We start from the raw sequence: 20071 nt of genomic DNA on the forward strand, positions 1-20071 counted from the left end.
TTGATACTTCATTATTGTGTTGCTTGTCCTTATATGTCGAATTTCAGATCTGGGATTTCGTTACTGATGAATTTCCATTGAGTTTGTATATTACATCTTAATGCAGAAGATGCGCTGCAGTTGCAATATCTTCTTGGCAAAAGGTTATCAGCAGGTGTAATCGACGAAGAAAACTCCAAGCTATTCGCCTTGTATGCAGCATACTTTGTCATGCAGTGTGCAGCTATCTTCTGCAAATAAGGTGCTGAAACTTGCAACTTATGCAGTTGAGGAACACTTTATTGACTGATATAGTGTAAGAATTTGTATTCTAATAATGAATTTGTTTGGTACTTATTTATACATTGTATTCAGATGATTTATTGTTATATCATGCAATCTTTTGTGGAAGGAAATAAAGATGACGATAATGATTATGATGATGATGATGATATATATATATATATATATATATATATATATATATATATATATATATATAAAGTTAGTTAATTAGTTTGCAATTAGCGAAAAAGTATACAACGGTAAAGTCGTGAGAGGAGCAGGAATACTTCGCAACAAAATAAAGCGCCTATCATTGCATTGACTAATAAATTTAATGTAAGTAGTTTTTTTTGAATTCATAAAGTTACTGTTTCTGGAGAACATACTATTGTACTTTATCTACACAATCACACACACATGTAAAGACATATATGTTTATGTTAATTACATTACAAACAAAAGTCGTATTTTGTTATCAGCTTCATGTTTATATTAATTAGGAGATTATGCAAGTATTAGCTGTTGTGTATATCTAATTTGTATGTTTGCTTGACCTCCGTTGTCCATGACTGAGAAGTGAATTCTTTTGTATACCTGACTTTTGACATGTTTACAAGTTATAAATAACAAATGTTTACTGATATACGATTTTTATGTCTAGCCTTATTTAAAATAAATTGGACTGATATTTTCTTTTGAGCAGAGACATTTTTTCTTTTGTCTCAATATAGTTAATGTTATTTGAAATAATGGATACGATATGGAGCTATTTTGTTACAAATCAGACCAGGATAGTACTCCATGTTTTGACCCGACGGAATATTGTTTTTAAAAGAAGAGCCAACCCATTCCCCGGAAATTGCATGAGATGATTGCGGTATACTGTGGTACGTATCGCGGTATGTAAAGAAACACCGCAGTATACCGTGGTGCCAAACGATTCATGGGTACCAACTCTACTACATATTAAGCAGATTTGTATTGAACACGTATTCGGACTTTGACATTTGTAATGTGTATTAAACACGTATTCGGACGTTGACATTTGTAATGTGTATTAAACACGTATTCGGACGTTGGCATTTGTAATATGTTGCAGTGAAACCTAACTTCGCTCAACCTGGTGTGGCTTTGAAAGAAGACCACTAGACCATGAAAAAATTTTATCTACATTCTTCTGAAGTGAAAACATGTCATTACCTCTTATTTCTGGAGATAATGTGATACAGACAATGACTTTGATGGCTAGTTTATCTGACGGGAATTAATCATTACTTTATTAAGCTGTGAATTCCTGTTTATCGTAAGCTAATGTGGGATAATAGGATAGCTACTGGGTAACCGGAAAAAAGATTAGTAGATGTATATAGATTTTATTGATTATAGATTTGGTTATTTGGAGTCGTGTTAGAAAGATAACTGGCAAATTTCTTGGAGCAGACATCATAATATACGGATTTCACGAGCTTTTATGCTATCGTGGATTAGGTTCGTAAAATGAAAGGTGTAATGATCGGTGATGGAAATGTGAAACAATACCCCCACCAATAAAACACATGCATTGTGAACTTAGTTTCGTGATGTGTGGTCGTTAGTTGTTTAGGGGAAAGTTATTTGTTGCATTTGCGCTTTTAAGTTGATAACAACTGATCTTCAATATTGCAAGATGTACATATTTGCTCAATCGGCCTTTCATTAATAAATCTTCCTGAGAGAGAGAGAGAGAGAGAGAGAGAGAGAGAGAGAGATATCCTCTTTGTGCAAGTACACTTTGATTAATGAGATATGAATGTTTGTTGTTTTCAATATGGGTGTTGCTGACGCGCTTGTTTTAAGCTTTCAAAAGTCCTAAAAATAGAGAATTGATAATTTAAATAATCGAATCTTAAATAATCGAATCTTTAGCAATTATTTTATATACAACTTCTTCAGTGAGGTATTCTATAAGTTAAGTTTCGAATTTTCTGTTTGTGATAAGAACTACAACTTGGATTGCTATCTTGAATGTATATCAAATAGTTGATGATGCAAGTTAGTTCTTTTTTGTCCTTTCTAAGAGAACGTACATGCAAATTCTCACTCTTTAGTGTTTCTTTGATATTAAATATATACATAGAAAAAATACAATGAATTTTGATAAAAATCTTGCTTAAAGAACAAAACGTTTGAAAATTCTACTGAATTTTGCACGTGTTGCGTGCAGCCATATTGCGGATGTAAAATATATTTATGATATGTACAGCTACGTCACTGGTTGGCTTTGTGATCACTATAGCGATATATGATGTGCAATGCAGCTAAAACTATTGTTCGACAGAAATATTTTCAAAAAGTATAACACCTGAAAAATACAAACCTCTAGCTATATTTTGCTTTCAATTGAACAGCGCTTTTCCCCACAACAGACAATTTCGAACTGTATTAATAGTAGAAAGGATCACATATTAAGCGCTGGAATTGTCAGGGAAAACACTTGTCTCCAAGGCCGAAACTTAAACACATTGATTCATGTTATAGCTACAGCAGCAGGAATTTTTAAAGATAAATAGCCAGTTTGTTCTTTCTGTGTAACATTACTGTAATATGCCATTGTTAGAAATTCGACCTTTCGACTTAAGGGAAGGTATGTAATGACAGTGTCAATGATACTTCGATCTATTTTCAAAAGGCTGATTTCGTTGGAAAGGGAAACAATCCGTTTAGGGATATACATGTTATTAAACGTTGAACCTGACGTTTAGCTCTGCCAATTGTCAGCTTGCAGTTTATAGTATTATGTGATGAACATTAATAGCAATGACGCACACCTAAAATCTAAGGTTGAGTAAAGGTTAAATTGAAAATAATAGAAAGTACTTAACACTTCTTTGTGATCTTCAGTTTGATACATAGAAAAGTGCTGGGTTATTTTTCTCTGGCCGAATTATATAAACATATTAACATTGAAAGGGTTTCTTCGTGTATTAATTTTGAGAAGCAAGTATGATCAGTGATAACCAAATTCATTAAACAGTGTATACAACCTTCCTTTGAGTGCCATATCATTATTCCTGAGCTAGTGAGCGCTTGTTTCATAATTTCTGTTTTCATTTCTCATCATATGTGTCAATGACACCCGATGTGACCATAAATTGAATCGATCATTTGCTTTCCAAACATTTTGCCCATTTTATTTTTATGCTGTAATATTTTATACAATACCATCTATTCATGTCAATATTTATATTCTGATCAATTAAGGCGTCCTAAAGTCGAGTTTGGATTCATATGACAGAATAAAAGATTAATTGTTTCAAAGAAACATAATTTTGATAGCTACGATAACTTGTAAATGACCCATTATATAATCTGATGGTTAAAACAATTTAGTCTTTGTACTCAAATCTACAAGGACGTTAACAAATATGTTAATCAGAATATTGACTGAAACAAAAATTAAAAAACAAATTCCACCATGTGCACCTCCACTACAGGAAATGTGTTCTAAACAAATTTTATCTTGTAATATTGTATTTTATGTACAGATGAATAATTGGCAGCCAATACTACCCTCGAATTTTTATATCTAAGGCAGAGTGTTCATATTATTTTAGATCGTGCACTTCGTAGTGAGGGTTGGAGGGCTGGTGCGTGCAGAAAAAGCATTTAGTGCAGTGTAACGGATAAACCCGAGCTCGATTCCTATCTATCTATCTGCTTAAGATTCAGCATAGTTGTAGTCTATCTAGATTCAGTCATCGATAAAGAAAAGGATTTCGGTACCTTCACATAGTGTCAAGATTGTGACTTATTTTTAAAAACTTAATCGCGCATTGACATATGTTCTAGTTTAAAGCGCATAATTAGCTTTTAAAACATGTTCTTACTGCAATGCTATGTTTTGAATAATAATTCCTTCATATAGCTTTGCAATGACGGATAGCAAATGTTTGGTATTGGAAAAATCCTATGTTATTAAACGTAACAAGAGTCTTGATTGTGACTACTTTTATTAAATATACTGGTCATGACGGCGATTGGGAGATCCATAGCATATACGTGTACAAGGTATAAACAGTGACCTAATGAACACATTTTAAAACTGAGTACAACGATGATACAACAAGTTTCATTTTGAACAAAGAACGCAGGCTATAACTCGATTTTCAACGTATGGCGGACACGGTAGAGATCCACACTTGGCCTGAACTATGTACATCAGATGCCCTTCTTTATTAACAATGCTTCCAGGTGTTGACTCTGGGTTTGCATCCACGCAAACGTAGTTTGTCGCTCCAGCGTGATTATAATGCCCAGACATCAGATACCCTGTGTATTCCATGCTCCACCCTGGGTAGCAATTCGTTCTAGCAGGGATCATGAGTATGTTTGCTCGTGTAGTTCTACACACAGAACATGGCACATCAAGCTCGCTTGAGACAGTCAAAAAAGGATTAGTTCCACTGTATACTTTATACTCTGCACCGTAGATAAATCCACTCGCATTGGTATTTCCAACTTTCGCTCCCCATGTAGGATTCTCTGGCAAGCAAAGAAAGTCAGCAGCACTTCCAGAGTGAGTCCAGAAAGAACCACCAGCAAATCCTAGGGTAAAGTAACAAATTATTGGCAGTGCATATTAAATAACTCGAAACTAATAATCATCAAGGAATGTGTTTCAAACTTCTTCAACCGAAGCAACTTCAATTTTTGAGCATCTGAACGGTTTTTGAAACACGAAAAGCGATACAATAAAATGGTATTTGTCGGGTGCTTGGAGTAAAAGTTCAGAAACGGTAGACAGAAATAACCGTACAATAATAAAACAACAAGGATCATTGCAACAGCCTTTCAGTTGCAGTGAGATTGTTGGAAACGGTCACAGAGGGTAGAAAACAGTATAAACAAAGTTGCATTGGAATATGGTAAGATATTGTACGATAACGCAACGGAGTGATTGAAAATAAAATTTAGCAAATGCTATGCAACTATTACATTACTCGAAAGGATCTCTCATTGGTTGTGGTAAAAACTTTACGAGTACCGTCTTGCGAGTAACAACACCTTCTTTGATTCTTGATGACTCAAAGTTATGTTGGGCTTATGCTGATATAATCGGTTTATATTCAGTATATTGTCACAAAGAGACAGTAATGTCGTTGATCATTATGTCCTAGAATTACAACAAAAACCTCACTTAGAGTAAAGGCAGCCGATCTTCCATCTATTTAACAGTGCATATTCTAAAGGATATCTTTTTAAACATATATAAACATGTACATAAATAATTATTTTTATATTTATGTTAGCTATGAGAATGAAAAACTATGACATCCATATAAAAACCTTACATAACAGGTATTTGTCCAATTTTACTTCGTTAATAATGTTATTAAGCTCATTTGATTTATATTTTGAAGTAGAAAAATCTTCGAAATATCACATGCTAAGGCTGTGGTTTGATGAGAATGCTTTTGCAGAGTTTTGAACAAAAGCCATTATTTAATTACATGGATATTCCTCACTTATTGAAACATTGAACAACGAATGACACCGACAATTATGCAGATTGATCAAGTTTTTTTTATCGATGACTTTAACGTTTGTTGATCGATGTCTTAAAAATAGTTTTGAAGGTATGGCTCTCTTTCTCAAAATAAACCCTAACTTGACAAAAAAAACCTAATTTCATTGCTTGATAATTTAAATATGTTTGTTGATCATCACTAAAATAATGCGATTAATTTGCATACATATGCGAAGCAGGTTATCCAGTCCGTATACTATCCAGCATAGCTATGTGTAGCACCTATTTACATCGTTCCATCCCTCAAACAAAAATATTTGTTACGTCTACATTTACCACCTGATCAATCAGATCTTCTATAGGTCAACATAGATTTGATACAAAATAGGGTTCTGCTCAGATGTAAGTATTTATGTAAGCAAATTCAGACAATTCTATAAATAGGATGGTTCGCTAGAGATATATTATAACAATTCGCTATGAATCAATTAGAAGTGGCACGTACAGCCGCGGTGGCTCAGTGGTTAACGTGTTCGAATTCTACCGTCGGACCTGCCAGGGTCAACTATTGTGCTGTGTCCATGTGAAAGGCATTTTACTCACATGAAATGGACTAAATAACTTATTTATGTTGCGAAGCCTTGACGCGAAAAATGACACTAATCTGCACTCGTACATACAGCCTGGGACGATTAAAATTTCGACGGTGTTCACGAATGCATGCAAATGTCAATGATTGGAGCAAAGTAAAACTAGTCATGGAACAACACATCGTGTGTCTTACATGATCGTGCCTCAGGCGATCTTATCTGTCTCACGTGACTGTGTTTTCCTTCTCATATTCGGTGTAAATAGCGATTTGTTATGTTGCGATAAGGCAAATCATGTTCCACTCTAACTTCACCCACTCACATATTACCCTAATAAAAGCAAAATATTTTCATAGCGATATACAACCTGAGCATGTGAAAGTTTCGATTTACATTTTGTTTGCAACATTTATTTTCTGTACGATAAACAGAACAGTCATAACCATGCTGTTTTTATATGCCATCTTATCTGTTAGGAATCTTTGAGAGAGAGAGAGAGAGAGAGAGAGAGAGAGTTTGTTAGACAATTGTTTAACAGTTATCGACATAATAAGATACAGTTTGTCTTACCTTTGTATACTAGGTCTGTACCGTTTTCTGGACATGTGTTCCTTCCCCATCTCACGTATGTCGACCCAAGCCCTTGAGATAAGAGTAGTAACAAATATCCTTTAAAGAAGTAAATCTAGTCGCCTATAAGCACAATTATCATTGCAAAACAAATGAGTTCACCTGCTGCAATTTATTGGCCTTTGCTGAGAGGATACGTTGATGTACCGCAAAAGACCATTTCCCAGAAATTTTCAATGTAATACGCTAAATTATTCATTTCATAAAATGAATTAAAGAACGGAAGGAAATATGGTTATTTAGGAAAAAATCCAGTTAACATCTTAGTTACAGATGTCGAAAGTAACAGTTGGTTAGCTTGATTGAATATTGCAATCACTTAGAACAAAGTAATAAAGAACACATTATTAAGCAATTTAGATTTGTACAGGGATCAGCACAAAGAAGAATAATAAAAGACACTTACCATTTGATTTATTTTCTATAAGTCGCTGAATTTCGAAATGTTTCTCCTTTACATCTGTTTCAAGAGCTTTTACCTTTTCTTGAAGTTGTATGAGGATAGAATCCGTTTCTCTCTGAGAAAATTCAGCTCTTAGAAGTCTCTCTAACAATTTGTACTCGTAATCGAATCTTGGACAGTCACTTGTACCAGACGCTTGAGTCATTTGTGACTGGCTGCCAACAACAAGGAGTGTGAACAATAAACATTGAATGAAACACATCATCTAAGTTGTAGCATTAAAGCATACAAAACTATATTGCTATTAATGCAACAGATCTTCTAAAATATATGATAAGACGATGGCCAATACAGTAGCTGAATGTCTTGAGGTACTGAGTAATGTAATGAGAGTCGACCTGAAAATCAGCCTCTACGATTTTATCAAGCTTTGGAACTAGCCTTTAATTGGTTAGCATTAGTTCACGTGGCACTGGAATCTACCAGTTATTTGTTTAAGAGATTTATAATGAAATGCTCACGTTTAAATAGTGTGTAGTTATTTATAGTAGTTACACAATAGGAAGACCTGGGCCAATAAATTAAAGCTATCCATGTTAAACCTGTTAGCCGGTTGATATCTACCTTAAACCGGTGTTAGTTGTATTGAATTTGAATTGTTTACTGTATGGTATCAATGGTTATGGTATGTATACCTGTGATTTGTATTTGATCTTAGCCAAAAGTCAATATAGTCGTCTCCTTGACCAGTGACATTTAATTTGTAAACAAAATAATACATAGCTAATATTTCTGAACGACAATATATGAAATAATCAGATCATTATCTATGGAGGAAAACATATTTGAATGTTTTTGAGAGGATACTGGTTTTTATCCGGGCTGCATTATCGTGTTTAAACTTTTTATATCAATATTGTTTGCATGAAAATTTACTCATTCCTGCTTTACAATTAGAAGCAGAATCAGCCTTATTGTTGTGTTCAGTTAATAATTGATTTGATACTTGGTACCCGGCCAGGAACTATGTTAAGACTATGATAATGTCAAGATCAAAGATTGCATCCAGAGTGATCTTATAATCTACCTTGATGCGGAAAAGGTCAACATTTAAAAAATGCTGTTTATGCAGTTGCCGATTATTAGTTGACTTACAGTTTCTTTTGTCAAGATGTCTCCGTATAGAGCAGTTTCGAATCTCAATCCAGCACGTCATTTAGGAATCAAGTTCTGTTAAGACTGATCAGAAACCCTTATCTTTTCCCACGTGAAGCTATTGCAAGTAGAAATGGCATATTCTTTCTATTTGGTGCAGACTGAAACGTTAGCAACATAATCATTAACGCTCTTAGTTCTTCCAGATCAAGGTCAGGGTGATGTATTGGAAGTAATATGTTTGATGAATCAAACAAGACCCAGTCTGATTGTAATATAGAAACTTATGAACCATTTATGTGGAATGCTTCTATATCACATATTGGTGATTATAGCCAGTCAGTCACTATTAGTATTCTAAGAGATACAGTAATTTCTCAGATTCTTTTATTATCAGGTATTTTGCATTTTCTGAGAAGTCTTTTAATGAAATTGTTCTTATTCAAGAAGTAGAGTGCGGCTTTGTTAAAGTTAATCTCAATTGTGTAAATTGGTGATCAGACATAGTCTTAGACCTTGTGACGGTCGGAACTGTGACTTCTATACTCATCAAGTGCTTTCATTTATTACTAGGAGAAAACCCAGCTAGAAATAAGGTTGTGGTTAATCCATTCGTAACTAACAACATTGTTTGGATCATAAAGTCAAACTAATTGAAAATGCAAAGCCTGATTTATACCCAGCTTGTGTAGTGATTAGAGCCATGACAACGAAAGTTCTTGAGAATAATGTTGATCAGGAAATCATTCGTTTTAGCGACATATGGATTGGACAGGATTTTTGATGAGGTTATATTTGCTTCTGGTATTGTTCAATTAAAAGGGATTGATCACAATGAACTTCGTTTAACTAGTCATTCTCTTTATCCTAATCAGGAGACAAACGACAATTACTCGTCGTCGAACATGAACATGTTTCTGAGATACCGTTTGTTTCAGAAGGCTATTAGCGAAATTGAAATCACACACGGATCGTTTGTGATTTCGTTAAAATGGGGTCCTTACGAGAAAATGTAGACCACCTGAGATACTCGCTAGTGATCAGTGATTATTGATGTATCAAATTGTTGTTTCTAGTTCGCACTGACAGCAAGTTCTTAGTCTAGCCCATGAAAAATCTTTACTTGATTATTTAGGCCCCATTATTATTTATCACATGATTTTGAATCATTTTATTGGCCAAAAGGTTAAAGTAATGCTTCTGATTTACTGTAGATTGTGTCACACTTTGTCGAATGTTTAGAAAACTAAAAAAAGATAAATAAGGCACATCTGCAACCAAAATCTGGATTTACAAACCATTTAGCAACAAAATGCTAGATTGTGTCGGTTTTTTACGTAAGACTGAATAAAAATGAAAGTAAGATATGACAGAAATACAAAGGAATGGTGTGCCAAGCCGGCTAATAAAGTTCTGGTTCTCTTGTTCATACCTCAAAGTCCTCTTCGAGCTAAGTATTATGGTCCTCATGAAGTTAAAAAGAATGTAAGTTACTTTATATCATTAGCAAGCCTGGGAGGCGAAATCAAAAACATCTCTCGCATATACATATGTTAGAGGGGTATGTTGACAAAGCTAGCACTGTTTATCATTCAGTCAGTTTAATTGTACCTGTCCCAAGCTGTGAGGATTTAAAGGTTGGAACGAAATAGGACTGTTTTTTACTCTGGAGTAACTGATCTTCGGAATTTAGAAATATTGCAGGATCATGACCAGAAACAGCTACATCAGCAGCTGCAAGAAATGAATGAATTAAAACAGCTATTATTTGAACATGACGACACGTTTCCAGATGTTCTAACAGCAACAAATAAAATCTACCATAATGTTAACATTATAGATTCAACACCTGTGACGCAGCATCCGTTTAGGATTAATCGTCTCAAAAAGGAATGGGTGATTAAATAAATTCCGTATTTGCTGAAGAATTTATTTTAAAGAGGCTGATGTCGTTGGAAAGAGAGAGATTCCGTTCCGGGATAGAAATTATATTAAACTTTAAACTTGACTTTTAGCTCTGCCAATTGTCAGCTTGCATTTTATAGCATTATCTGATGAACATTAATAACAATGATGCACACCCAAAATCTAAGGCTGAGTAAAAGTTAAATTAAAAATAATATAAAGTACTAAACATATTCTTTGATATCTTTAGTTTGATACATATAAAAGTGCTGGTTTTTTTCTCTGGTTGAATTATATAAACATAATGACATTGAACAGTAACTTCGAGTATTAATTGTGAGAAACAAGCATGCTCAGTGATAGCCAAATTCATTAAACATTGTATAAAACCTTCCTTTGAATGCCGTGTCATTATTCCTGAGCTAGTGCGCGCTTGTTTCATAATCTCTATTTTAATTTCTCATCATATGTGTCAATGACACCCGATGTGATCATAAACTGATTCGATCATTTGCTTTCCAAACATTTTGCCCATTTTATTTTTATGCTGGAATATTTTATACAATAACATTTATTCATGTCAATATTGATATTCTGATCAATAAATACGTCCTAAAGTCGAATTTGGACTCATATGACAGAATAAAAGATTAATCGCTTTAAAGAAACATAATTTTGATAGCTACGATAACTTGTAAATGACCCATTATATGACCTGATGGTTAAAACAATTTAGTCTTTGTACTCAAACCTACAAGGAGGTTAAGAAATATGTTAATCAGAAACGTGACTGAAACGAAAATTAAAAAACAAATTCCACCACGAGCATCTCCATTACAGGAAATGTGTTCTAAACAAATTGTATCTTGTAATATTCTTTTTCATGTACAGATTGACAATGAAAACATAATAATTGGCAATCAATAGCTGGGTCGCCATCCGAGAATGTCTACTGCTCTCGAACGTTTATGCATATGGCAAAGTTAACATCCTATTATTTTAGATTGTGCACTTCGTAGAGAGGGTTAGAGAATTAGTGCGTGCAGGAAACGTTTTTAGCGCAGTATCACTGATAAACCCGAGTTAGATTCCTAGTGGTGGACACTTGAAAGGTGTCTAACTTGCACAATAATAGTATATATCTGTCTGTCTGTCTGTGTGTCTGTCTGTCTGTCTGTCTGTCTGTCTGTCTGTCTGTCTCTCTCTCTCTCTCTCTCTCTCTTCTGAAGATAAAGCATATCTGTAGTCCATGCTAGGTTCAGTCATCGATAAAGAAAAGGATTTCGGTACCTTCACATAGTGTCAAGATTGTGACTTATTTTTAAAAACTTAATCGCGCATTGACATATGTTCTAGTTTAAAGCGCACAATTAGCTTTTCAAACATGTTTTTACTGCAATGCTATGTTTTGAATAATAATTCCTTCATATAGCTTTGCAATGACGGATAGAAAATGTTTGGTATTGTAAAAGTCCTATGTCATTAAATGTAACAAGAGTCATGATTGTGACGACTTTTATTAAACATACTTGTCATGGCGGCCATTAGGAGATACATCGCATCTACGTGTACAAGATAAAGATACTGGTCTAATGAACACTTTATAAAACCGAGTACAACGACGATACAACAGGTTTCATTTTGAACAAAGAACGCAGGCTATAACTCGATTTTCAACGTATGGTGGACACGGTAGAGATCCACATTTGGCCTGAACTATGTACATCAGATGCCCTTCTTTATTAACAATGCTTCCAGGTGTTGACTCTGGGTTTGCATCCACGCAAACGTAGTTTGTCGCTCCAGCGTGATTATAATGCCCAGACATCAGATACCCTGTGTATTCCATGCTCCACCCTGGGTAGCAATTCGTTCTAGCAGGGATCATGAGTATGTTTGCTCGTGTAGTTCTACACACAGAACATGGCACGTCAAGCTCGCTTGAGACAGTCAAAAAAGGATTAGTTCCACTGTATACTTTATACTCTGCACCGTAGATAAATCCACTCGCATCAGCATTTCCAACATTCACTCCCCATGTAGGATTCTCTGGCAAGCAAAGAAAGTCAGCAGCACTTCCAGTGTGAGTCCAGAATGAACCACCAGCAAATCCTAGGGTAAAGTAGCAAATTATTGGCAGTGCATATTAAATAACTCAAAACTAATAATCATCAAGGAATGTGTTTCAAACTTCTTCAACCGAAGCAACTTCAATTTTTGAGCATCTGAACGGTTTTTGAAACACGAAAAGCGATACAATAAAATGGTATTTGTCGGGTGCTTGGAGTAAAAGTTCAGAAACGGTAGACAGAAATAACCGTAAAATAATAAAACAACAAGGATCATTGCAACAGCCTTTCAGTTGCAGTGAGATTGTTGGAAACGGTCACAGAGGGCAGAAAACAGTATAAACAAAGTTGCATTGGAATATGGTAAGATATTGTACGATAACGCAACGGAGCGATTGAAAATAAAATTTAGCAAATGCTATGCAACTATTACATTACTCGAAAAGATCTCTCATTGGTTGTGGTAAAAACTTTACGAGTACCGTCTTGCGAGTAACAACACCTTCTTTGATTCTTGATGACTCAAAGTTATGTTGGGCTTATGCTGATATAATCGGTTTATATTCAGTATATTGTCACAAAGAGACAGTAATGTCGTTGATCATTATGTCCTAGAATTACAACAAAAACCTCACTTAGAGTAAAGGCAGCCGATCTTCCATCTATTTAACAGTGCATATTCTAAAGGATATCTTTTTAAACATATATAAACATGTACATAAATAATTATTTTTATATTTATGTTAGCTATGAGAATGAAAAACTATGACATCCATATAAAAACCTTACATAACAGGTATTTGTCCAATTTTACTTCGTTAATAATGTTATTAAGCTCATTTGATTTATATTTTGAAGTAGAAAAATCTTCGAAATATCACATGCTAAGGCTGTGGTTTGATGAGAATGCTTTTGCAGAGTTTTGAACAAAAGCCATTATTTAATTACATGGATATTCCTCACTTATTGAAACATTGAACAACGAATGACACCGACAATTATGCAGATTGATCAAGTTTTTTTTATCGATGACTTTAACGTTTGTTGATCGATGTCTTAAAAATAGTTTTGAAGGTATGGCTCTCTTTCTCAAAATAAACCCTAACTTGACAAAAAAAACCTAATTTCATTGCTTGATAATTTAAATATGTTTGTTGATCATCACTAAAATAATGCGATTAATTTGCATACATATGCGAAGCAGGTTATCCAGTCCGTATACTATCCAGCATAGCTATGTGTAGCACCTATTTACATCGTTCCATCCCTCAAACAAAAATATTTGTTACGTCTACATTTACCACCTGATCAATCAGATCTTCTATAGGTCAACATAGATTTGATACAAAATAGGGTTCTGCTCAAATGTAAGTATTTATGTAAGCAAATTCAGACAATTCTATAAATAGGATGGTTCGCTAGAGATATATTATAACAATTCGCTATGAATCAATTAGAAGTGGCACGTACAGCCGCGGTGGCTCAGTGGTTAACGTGTTCGAATTCTACCGTCGGACCTGCCAGGGTCAACTATTGTGCTGTGTCCATGTGAAAGGCATTTTACTCACATGAAATGGACTAAATAACTTATTTATGTTGCGAAGCCTTGACGCGAAAAATGACACTAATCTGCACTCGTACATACAGCCTGGGACGATTAAAATTTCGACGGTGTTCACGAATGCATGCAAATGTCAATGATTGGAGCAAAGTAAAACTAGTCATGGAACAACACATCGTGTGTCTTACATGATCGTGCCTCAGGCGATCTTATCTGTCTCACGTGACTGTGTTTTCCTTCTCATATTCGGTGTAAATAGCGATTTGTTATGTTGCGATAAGGCAAATCATGTTCCACTCTAACTTCACCCACTCACATATTACCCTAATAAAAGCAAAATATTTTCATAGCGATATACAACCTGAGCATGTGAAAGTTTCGATTTACATTTTGTTTGCAACATTTATTTTCTGTACGATAAACAGAACAGTCATAACCATGCTGTTTTTATATGCCATCTTATCTGTTAGGAATCTTTGAGAGAGAGAGAGAGAGAGAGAGAGAGAGAGAGAGAGAGAGAGAGAGAGAGAGATAGAGAGAGAGAGAGAGAGAGAGTTTGTTAGACAATTGTTTAACAGTTATCGACATAATAAGATACAGTTTGTCTTACCTTTGTATACTAGGTCTGTACCGTTTTCTGGACATGTGTTCCTTCCCCATCTCACGTATGTCGACCCAAGCCCTTGAGATAAGAGTAGTAACAAATATCCTTTAAAGAAGTAAATCTAGTCGCCTATAAGCACAATTATCATTGCAAAACAAATGAGTTCACCTGCTGCAATTTATTGGCCTTTGCTGAGAGGATACGTTGATGTACCGCAAAAGACCATTTCCCAGAAATTTTCAATGTAATACGCTAAATTATTCATTTCATAAAATGAATTAAAGAACGGAAGGAAATATGGTTATTTAAGAAAAAATCCAGTTAACATCTTAGTTACAGATGTCGAAAGTAACAGTTGGTTAGCTTGATTGAATATTGCAATCACTTAGAACAAAGTAATAAAGAACACATTATTAAGCAATTTAGATTTGTACAGGGATCAGCACAAAGAAGAATAATAAAAGACACTTACCATTTGATTTATTTTCTATAAGTCGCTGAATTTCGAAATGTTTCTCCTTTACATCTGTTTCAAGAGCTTTTACCTTTTCTTGAAGTTGTATGAGGATAGAATCCGTTTCTCTCTGAGAAAATTCAGCTCTTAGAAGTCTCTCTAACAATTTGTACTCGTAATCGAATCTTGGACAGTCACTTGTACCAGACGCTTGAGTCATTTGTGACTGGCTGCCAACAACAAGGAGTGTGAACAATAAACATTGAATGAAACACATCATCTAAGTTGTAGCATTAAAGCATACAAAACTATATTGCTATTAATGCAACAGATCTTCTAAAATATATGATAAGACGATGGCCAATACAGTAGCTGAATGTCTTGAGGTACTGAGTAATGTAATGAGAGTCGACCTGAAAATCAGCCTCTACGATTTTATCAAGCTTTGGAACTAGCCTTTAATTGGTTAGCATTAGTTCACGTGGCACTGGAATCTACCAGTTATTTGTTTAAGAGATTTATAATGAAATGCTCACGTTTAAATAGTGTGTAGTTATTTATAGTAGTTACACAATAGGAAGACCTGGGCCAATAAATTAAAGCTATCCATGTTAAACCTGTTAGCCGGTTGATATCTACCTTAAACCGGTGTTAGTTGTATTGAATTTGAATTGTTTACTGTATGGTATCAATGGTTATGGTATGTATACCTGTGATTTGTATTTGATCTTAGCCAAAAGTCAATATAGTCGTCTCCTTGACCAGTGACATTTAATTTGTAAACAAAATAATACATAGCTAATATTTCTGAACGACAATATATGAAATAATCAGATCATTATCTATGGAGGAAAACATATTTGAATGTTTTTGAGAGGATACTGGTTTTTATCCGGGCTGCATTATCGTGTTTAAACTTTTTATATCAATATTGTTTGCATGAAAATTTACTCATTCCTGCTTTACAATTAGAAGCAGAATCAGCCTTATTGTTGTGTTCAGTTAATAATTGATTTGATACTTGGTACCCGGCCAGGAACTATGTTAAGACTATGATAATGTCAAGATCAAAGATTGCATCCAGAGTGATCTTATAATCTACCTTGATGCGGAAAAGGTCAACATTTAAAAAATGCTGTTTATGCAGTTGCCGATTATTAGTTGACTTACAGTTTCTTTTGTCAAGATGTCTCCGTATAGAGCAGTTTCGAATCTCAATCCAGCACGTCATTTAGGAATCAAGTTCTGTTAAGACTGATCAGAAACCCTTATCTTTTCCCACGTGAAGCTATTGCAAGTAGAAATGGCATGTTCTTTCTATTTGGTGCAGACTGAAACGTTAGCAACATAATCATTAACGCTCTTAGTTCTTCCAGATCAAGGTCAGGGTGATGTATTGGAAGTAATATGTTTGATGAATCAAACAAGACCCAGTCTGATTGTAGTATAGAAACTTATGAACCATTTATGTGGAATGCTTCTATATCACATATTGGTGATTATAGCCAGTCAGTCACTATTAGTATTCTAAGAGATACAGTAATTTCTCAGATTCTTTTATTATCAGGTATTTTGCATTTTCTGAGAAGTCTTTTAATGAAATTGTTCTTATTCAAGAAGTAGAGTGCGGCTTTGTTAAAGTTAATCTCAATTGTGTAAATTGGTGATCAGACATAGTCTTAGACCTTGTGACGGTCGGAACTGTGACTTCTATACTCATCAAGTGCTTTCATTTATTACCAGGAAAAAACCCAGCTAGAAATAAGGTTGTGGTTAATCCATTCGTAACTAACAACATTGTTTGGATCATAAAGTCAAACTAATTGAAAATGCAAAGCCTGATTTATACCCAGCTTGTGTAGTGATTAGAGCCATGACAACGAAAGTTCTTGAGAATAATGTTGATCAGGAAATCATTCGTTTTAGCGACATATGGATTGGACAGGATTTTTGATGAGGTTATATTTGCTTCTGGTATTGTTCAATTAAAAGGGATTGATCACAATGAACTTCGTTTAACTAGTCATTCTCTTTATCCTAATCAGGAGACAAACGACAATTACTCGTCGTCGAACATGAACATGTTTCTGAGATACCGTTTGTTTCAGAAGGCTATTAGCGAAACTGAAATCACACACGGATCGTTTGTGATTTCGTTAAAATGGGGTCCTTACGAGAAAATGTAGACCACCTGAGATACTCGCTAGTGATCAGTGATTATTGATGTATCAAATTGTTGTTTCTAGTTCGCACTGACAGCAAGTTCTTAGTCTAGCCCATGAAAAATCTTTACTTGATTATTTAGGCCCCATTATTATTTATCACATGATTTTGAATCATTTTATTGGCCAAAAGGTTAAAGTAATGCTTCTGATTTACTGTAGATTGTGTCACACTTTGTCGAATGTTTAGAAAACTAAAAAAAGATAAATAAGGCACATCTGCAACCAAAATCTGGATTTACAAACCATTTAGCAACAAAATGCTAGATTGTGTCGGTTTTTTACGCAAGACTGAATAAAAATGAAAGTAAGATATGACAGAAATACAAAGGAATGGTGTGCCAAGCCGGCTAATAAAGTTCTGGTTCTCTTGTTCATACCTCAAAGTCCTCTTCGAGCTAAGTATTATGGTCCTCATGAAGTTAAAAAGAATGTAAGTTACTTTATATCATTAGCAAGCCTGGGAGGCGAAATCAAAAACATCTCTCGCATATACATATGTTAGAGGGGTATGTTGACAAAGCTAGCACTGTTTATCATTCAGTCAGTTTAATTGTACCTGTCCCAAGCTGTGAGGATTTAAAGGTTGGAACGAAATAGGACTGTTTTTTACTCTGGAGTAACTGATCTTCGGAATTTAGAAATATTGCAGGATCATGACCAGAAACAGCTACATCAGCAGCTGCAAGAAATGAATGAATTAAAACAGCTATTATTTGAACATGACGACACGTTTCCAGATGTTCTAACAGCAACAAATAAAATCTACCATAATGTTAACATTATAGATTCAACACCTGTGACGCAGCATCCGTTTAGGATTAATCGTCTCAAAAAGGAATGGGTGATTAAATAAATTCCGTATTTGCTGAAGAATTTATTTTAAAGAGGCTGATGTCGTTGGAAAGAGAGAGATTCCGTTCCGGGATAGAAATTATATTAAACTTTAAACTTGACTTTTAGCTCTGCCAATTGTCAGCTTGCATTTTATAGCATTATCTGATGAACATTAATAACAATGATGCACACCCAAAATCTAAGGCTGAGTAAAAGTTAAATTAAAAATAATATAAAGTACTAAACATATTCTTTGATATCTTTAGTTTGATACATATAAAAGTGCTGGTTTTTTTCTCTGGTTGAATTATATAAACATAATGACATTGAACAGTAACTTCGAGTATTAATTGTGAGAAACAAGCATGCTCAGTGATAGCCAAATTCATTAAACATTGTATAAAACCTTCCTTTGAATGCCGTGTCATTATTCCTGAGCTAGTGCGCGCTTGTTTCATAATCTCTATTTTAATTTCTCATCATATGTGTCAATGACACCCGATGTGATCATAAACTGATTCGATCATTTGCTTTCCAAACATTTTGCCCATTTTATTTTTATGCTGGAATATTTTATACAATAACATTTATTCATGTCAATATTGATATTCTGATCAATAAATACGTCCTAAAGTCGAATTTGGACTCATATGACAGAATAAAAGATTAATCGCTTTAAAGAAACATAATTTTGATAGCTACGATAACTTGTAAATGACCCATTATATGACCTGATGGTTAAAACAATTTAGTCTTTGTACTCAAACCTACAAGGAGGTTAAGAAATATGTTAATCAGAAACGTGACTGAAACGAAAATTAAAAAACAAATTCCACCACGAGCATCTCCATTACAGGAAATGTGTTCTAAACAAATTGTATCTTGTAATATTCTTTTTCATGTACAGATTGACAATGAAAACATAATAATTGGCAATCAATAGCTGGGTCGCCATCCGAGAATGTCTACTGCTCTCGAACGTTTATGCATATGGCAAAGTTAACATCCTATTATTTTAGATTGTGCACTTCGTAGAGAGGGTTAGAGAATTAGTGCGTGCAGGAAACGTTTTTAGCGCAGTATCACTGATAAACCCGAGTTAGATTCCTAGTGGTGGACACTTGAAAGGTGTCTAACTTGCACAATAATAGTATATATCTGTCTGTCTGTCTGTCTGTCTGTCTCTCTCTCTCTCTCTCTCTCTCTCTCTCTCTCTCTCTCTCTCTCTCTCTCTCTCTTCTGAAGATAAAGCATATCTGTAGTCCATGCTAGGTTCAGTCATCGATAAAGAAAAGGATTTCGGTACCTTCACATAGTGTCAAGATTGTGACTTATTTTTAAAAACTTAATCGCGCATTGATATATGTTCTAGTTTAAAGCGCATAATTAGCTTTTCAAACATGTTTTTACTGCAATGCTATGTTTTGAATAATAATTCCTTCATATAGCTTTGCAATGACGGATAGAAAATGTTTGGTATTGTAAAAGTCCTATGTCATTAAATGTAACAAGAGTCATGATTGTGACGACTTTTATTAAACATACTTGTCATGGCGGCCATTAGGAGATACATCGCATCTACGTGTACAAGATAAAGATACTGGTCTAATGAACACTTTATAAAACCGAGTACAACGACGATACAACAGGTTTCATTTTGAACAAAGAACGCAGGCTATAACTCGATTTTCAACGTATGGTGGACACGGTAGAGATCCACATTTGGCCTGAACTATGTACATCAGATGCCCTTCTTTATTAACAATGCTTCCAGGTGTTGACTCTGGGTTTGCATCCACGCAAACGTAGTTTGTCGCTCCAGCGTGATTATAATGCCCAGACATCAGATACCCTGTGTATTCCATGCTCCA

The 20071-nt window shown here is 34.6% G+C and overlaps 2 protein-coding genes across 2 annotated transcripts; both read right to left on the reverse strand.

Annotated features, from left to right (window-relative positions):
• Window positions 1-4236: 4236 nt before the first annotated feature.
• LOC149776152 (uncharacterized) lies at window positions 4237-11998 on the reverse strand. The gene is made up of 4 exons (XM_089942595.1): window positions 11983-11998; window positions 10160-10282; window positions 6931-7002; window positions 4237-4848 (listed from the first exon to the last, which is right to left on the reverse strand). The coding sequence occupies exons 1-4, from the start codon at window positions 11996-11998 to the stop codon at window positions 4373-4375; spliced, it is 687 nt and encodes a 228-aa protein (XP_089798721.1). The 3' UTR covers window positions 4237-4372.
• A 91-nt stretch (window positions 11999-12089) lies between these two features.
• LOC149776153 (uncharacterized) lies at window positions 12090-19761 on the reverse strand. Its single transcript, XM_089942596.1, has 4 exons — window positions 19746-19761; window positions 17923-18045; window positions 14694-14765; window positions 12090-12565 (listed from the first exon to the last, which is right to left on the reverse strand). Exons 1-4 carry the CDS (start codon window positions 19759-19761, stop codon window positions 12090-12092), a joined length of 687 nt encoding a protein of 228 aa, XP_089798722.1.
• Between the last annotated feature and the right edge of the window lie 310 nt (window positions 19762-20071).

This window comes from Sinohyriopsis cumingii, chromosome 18, assembly GCF_028554795.1.
Source record: "Sinohyriopsis cumingii isolate HCF-2022 chromosome 18, ASM2855479v2, whole genome shotgun sequence".
NCBI lineage: Eukaryota > Metazoa > Mollusca > Bivalvia > Unionida > Unionidae > Sinohyriopsis > Sinohyriopsis cumingii.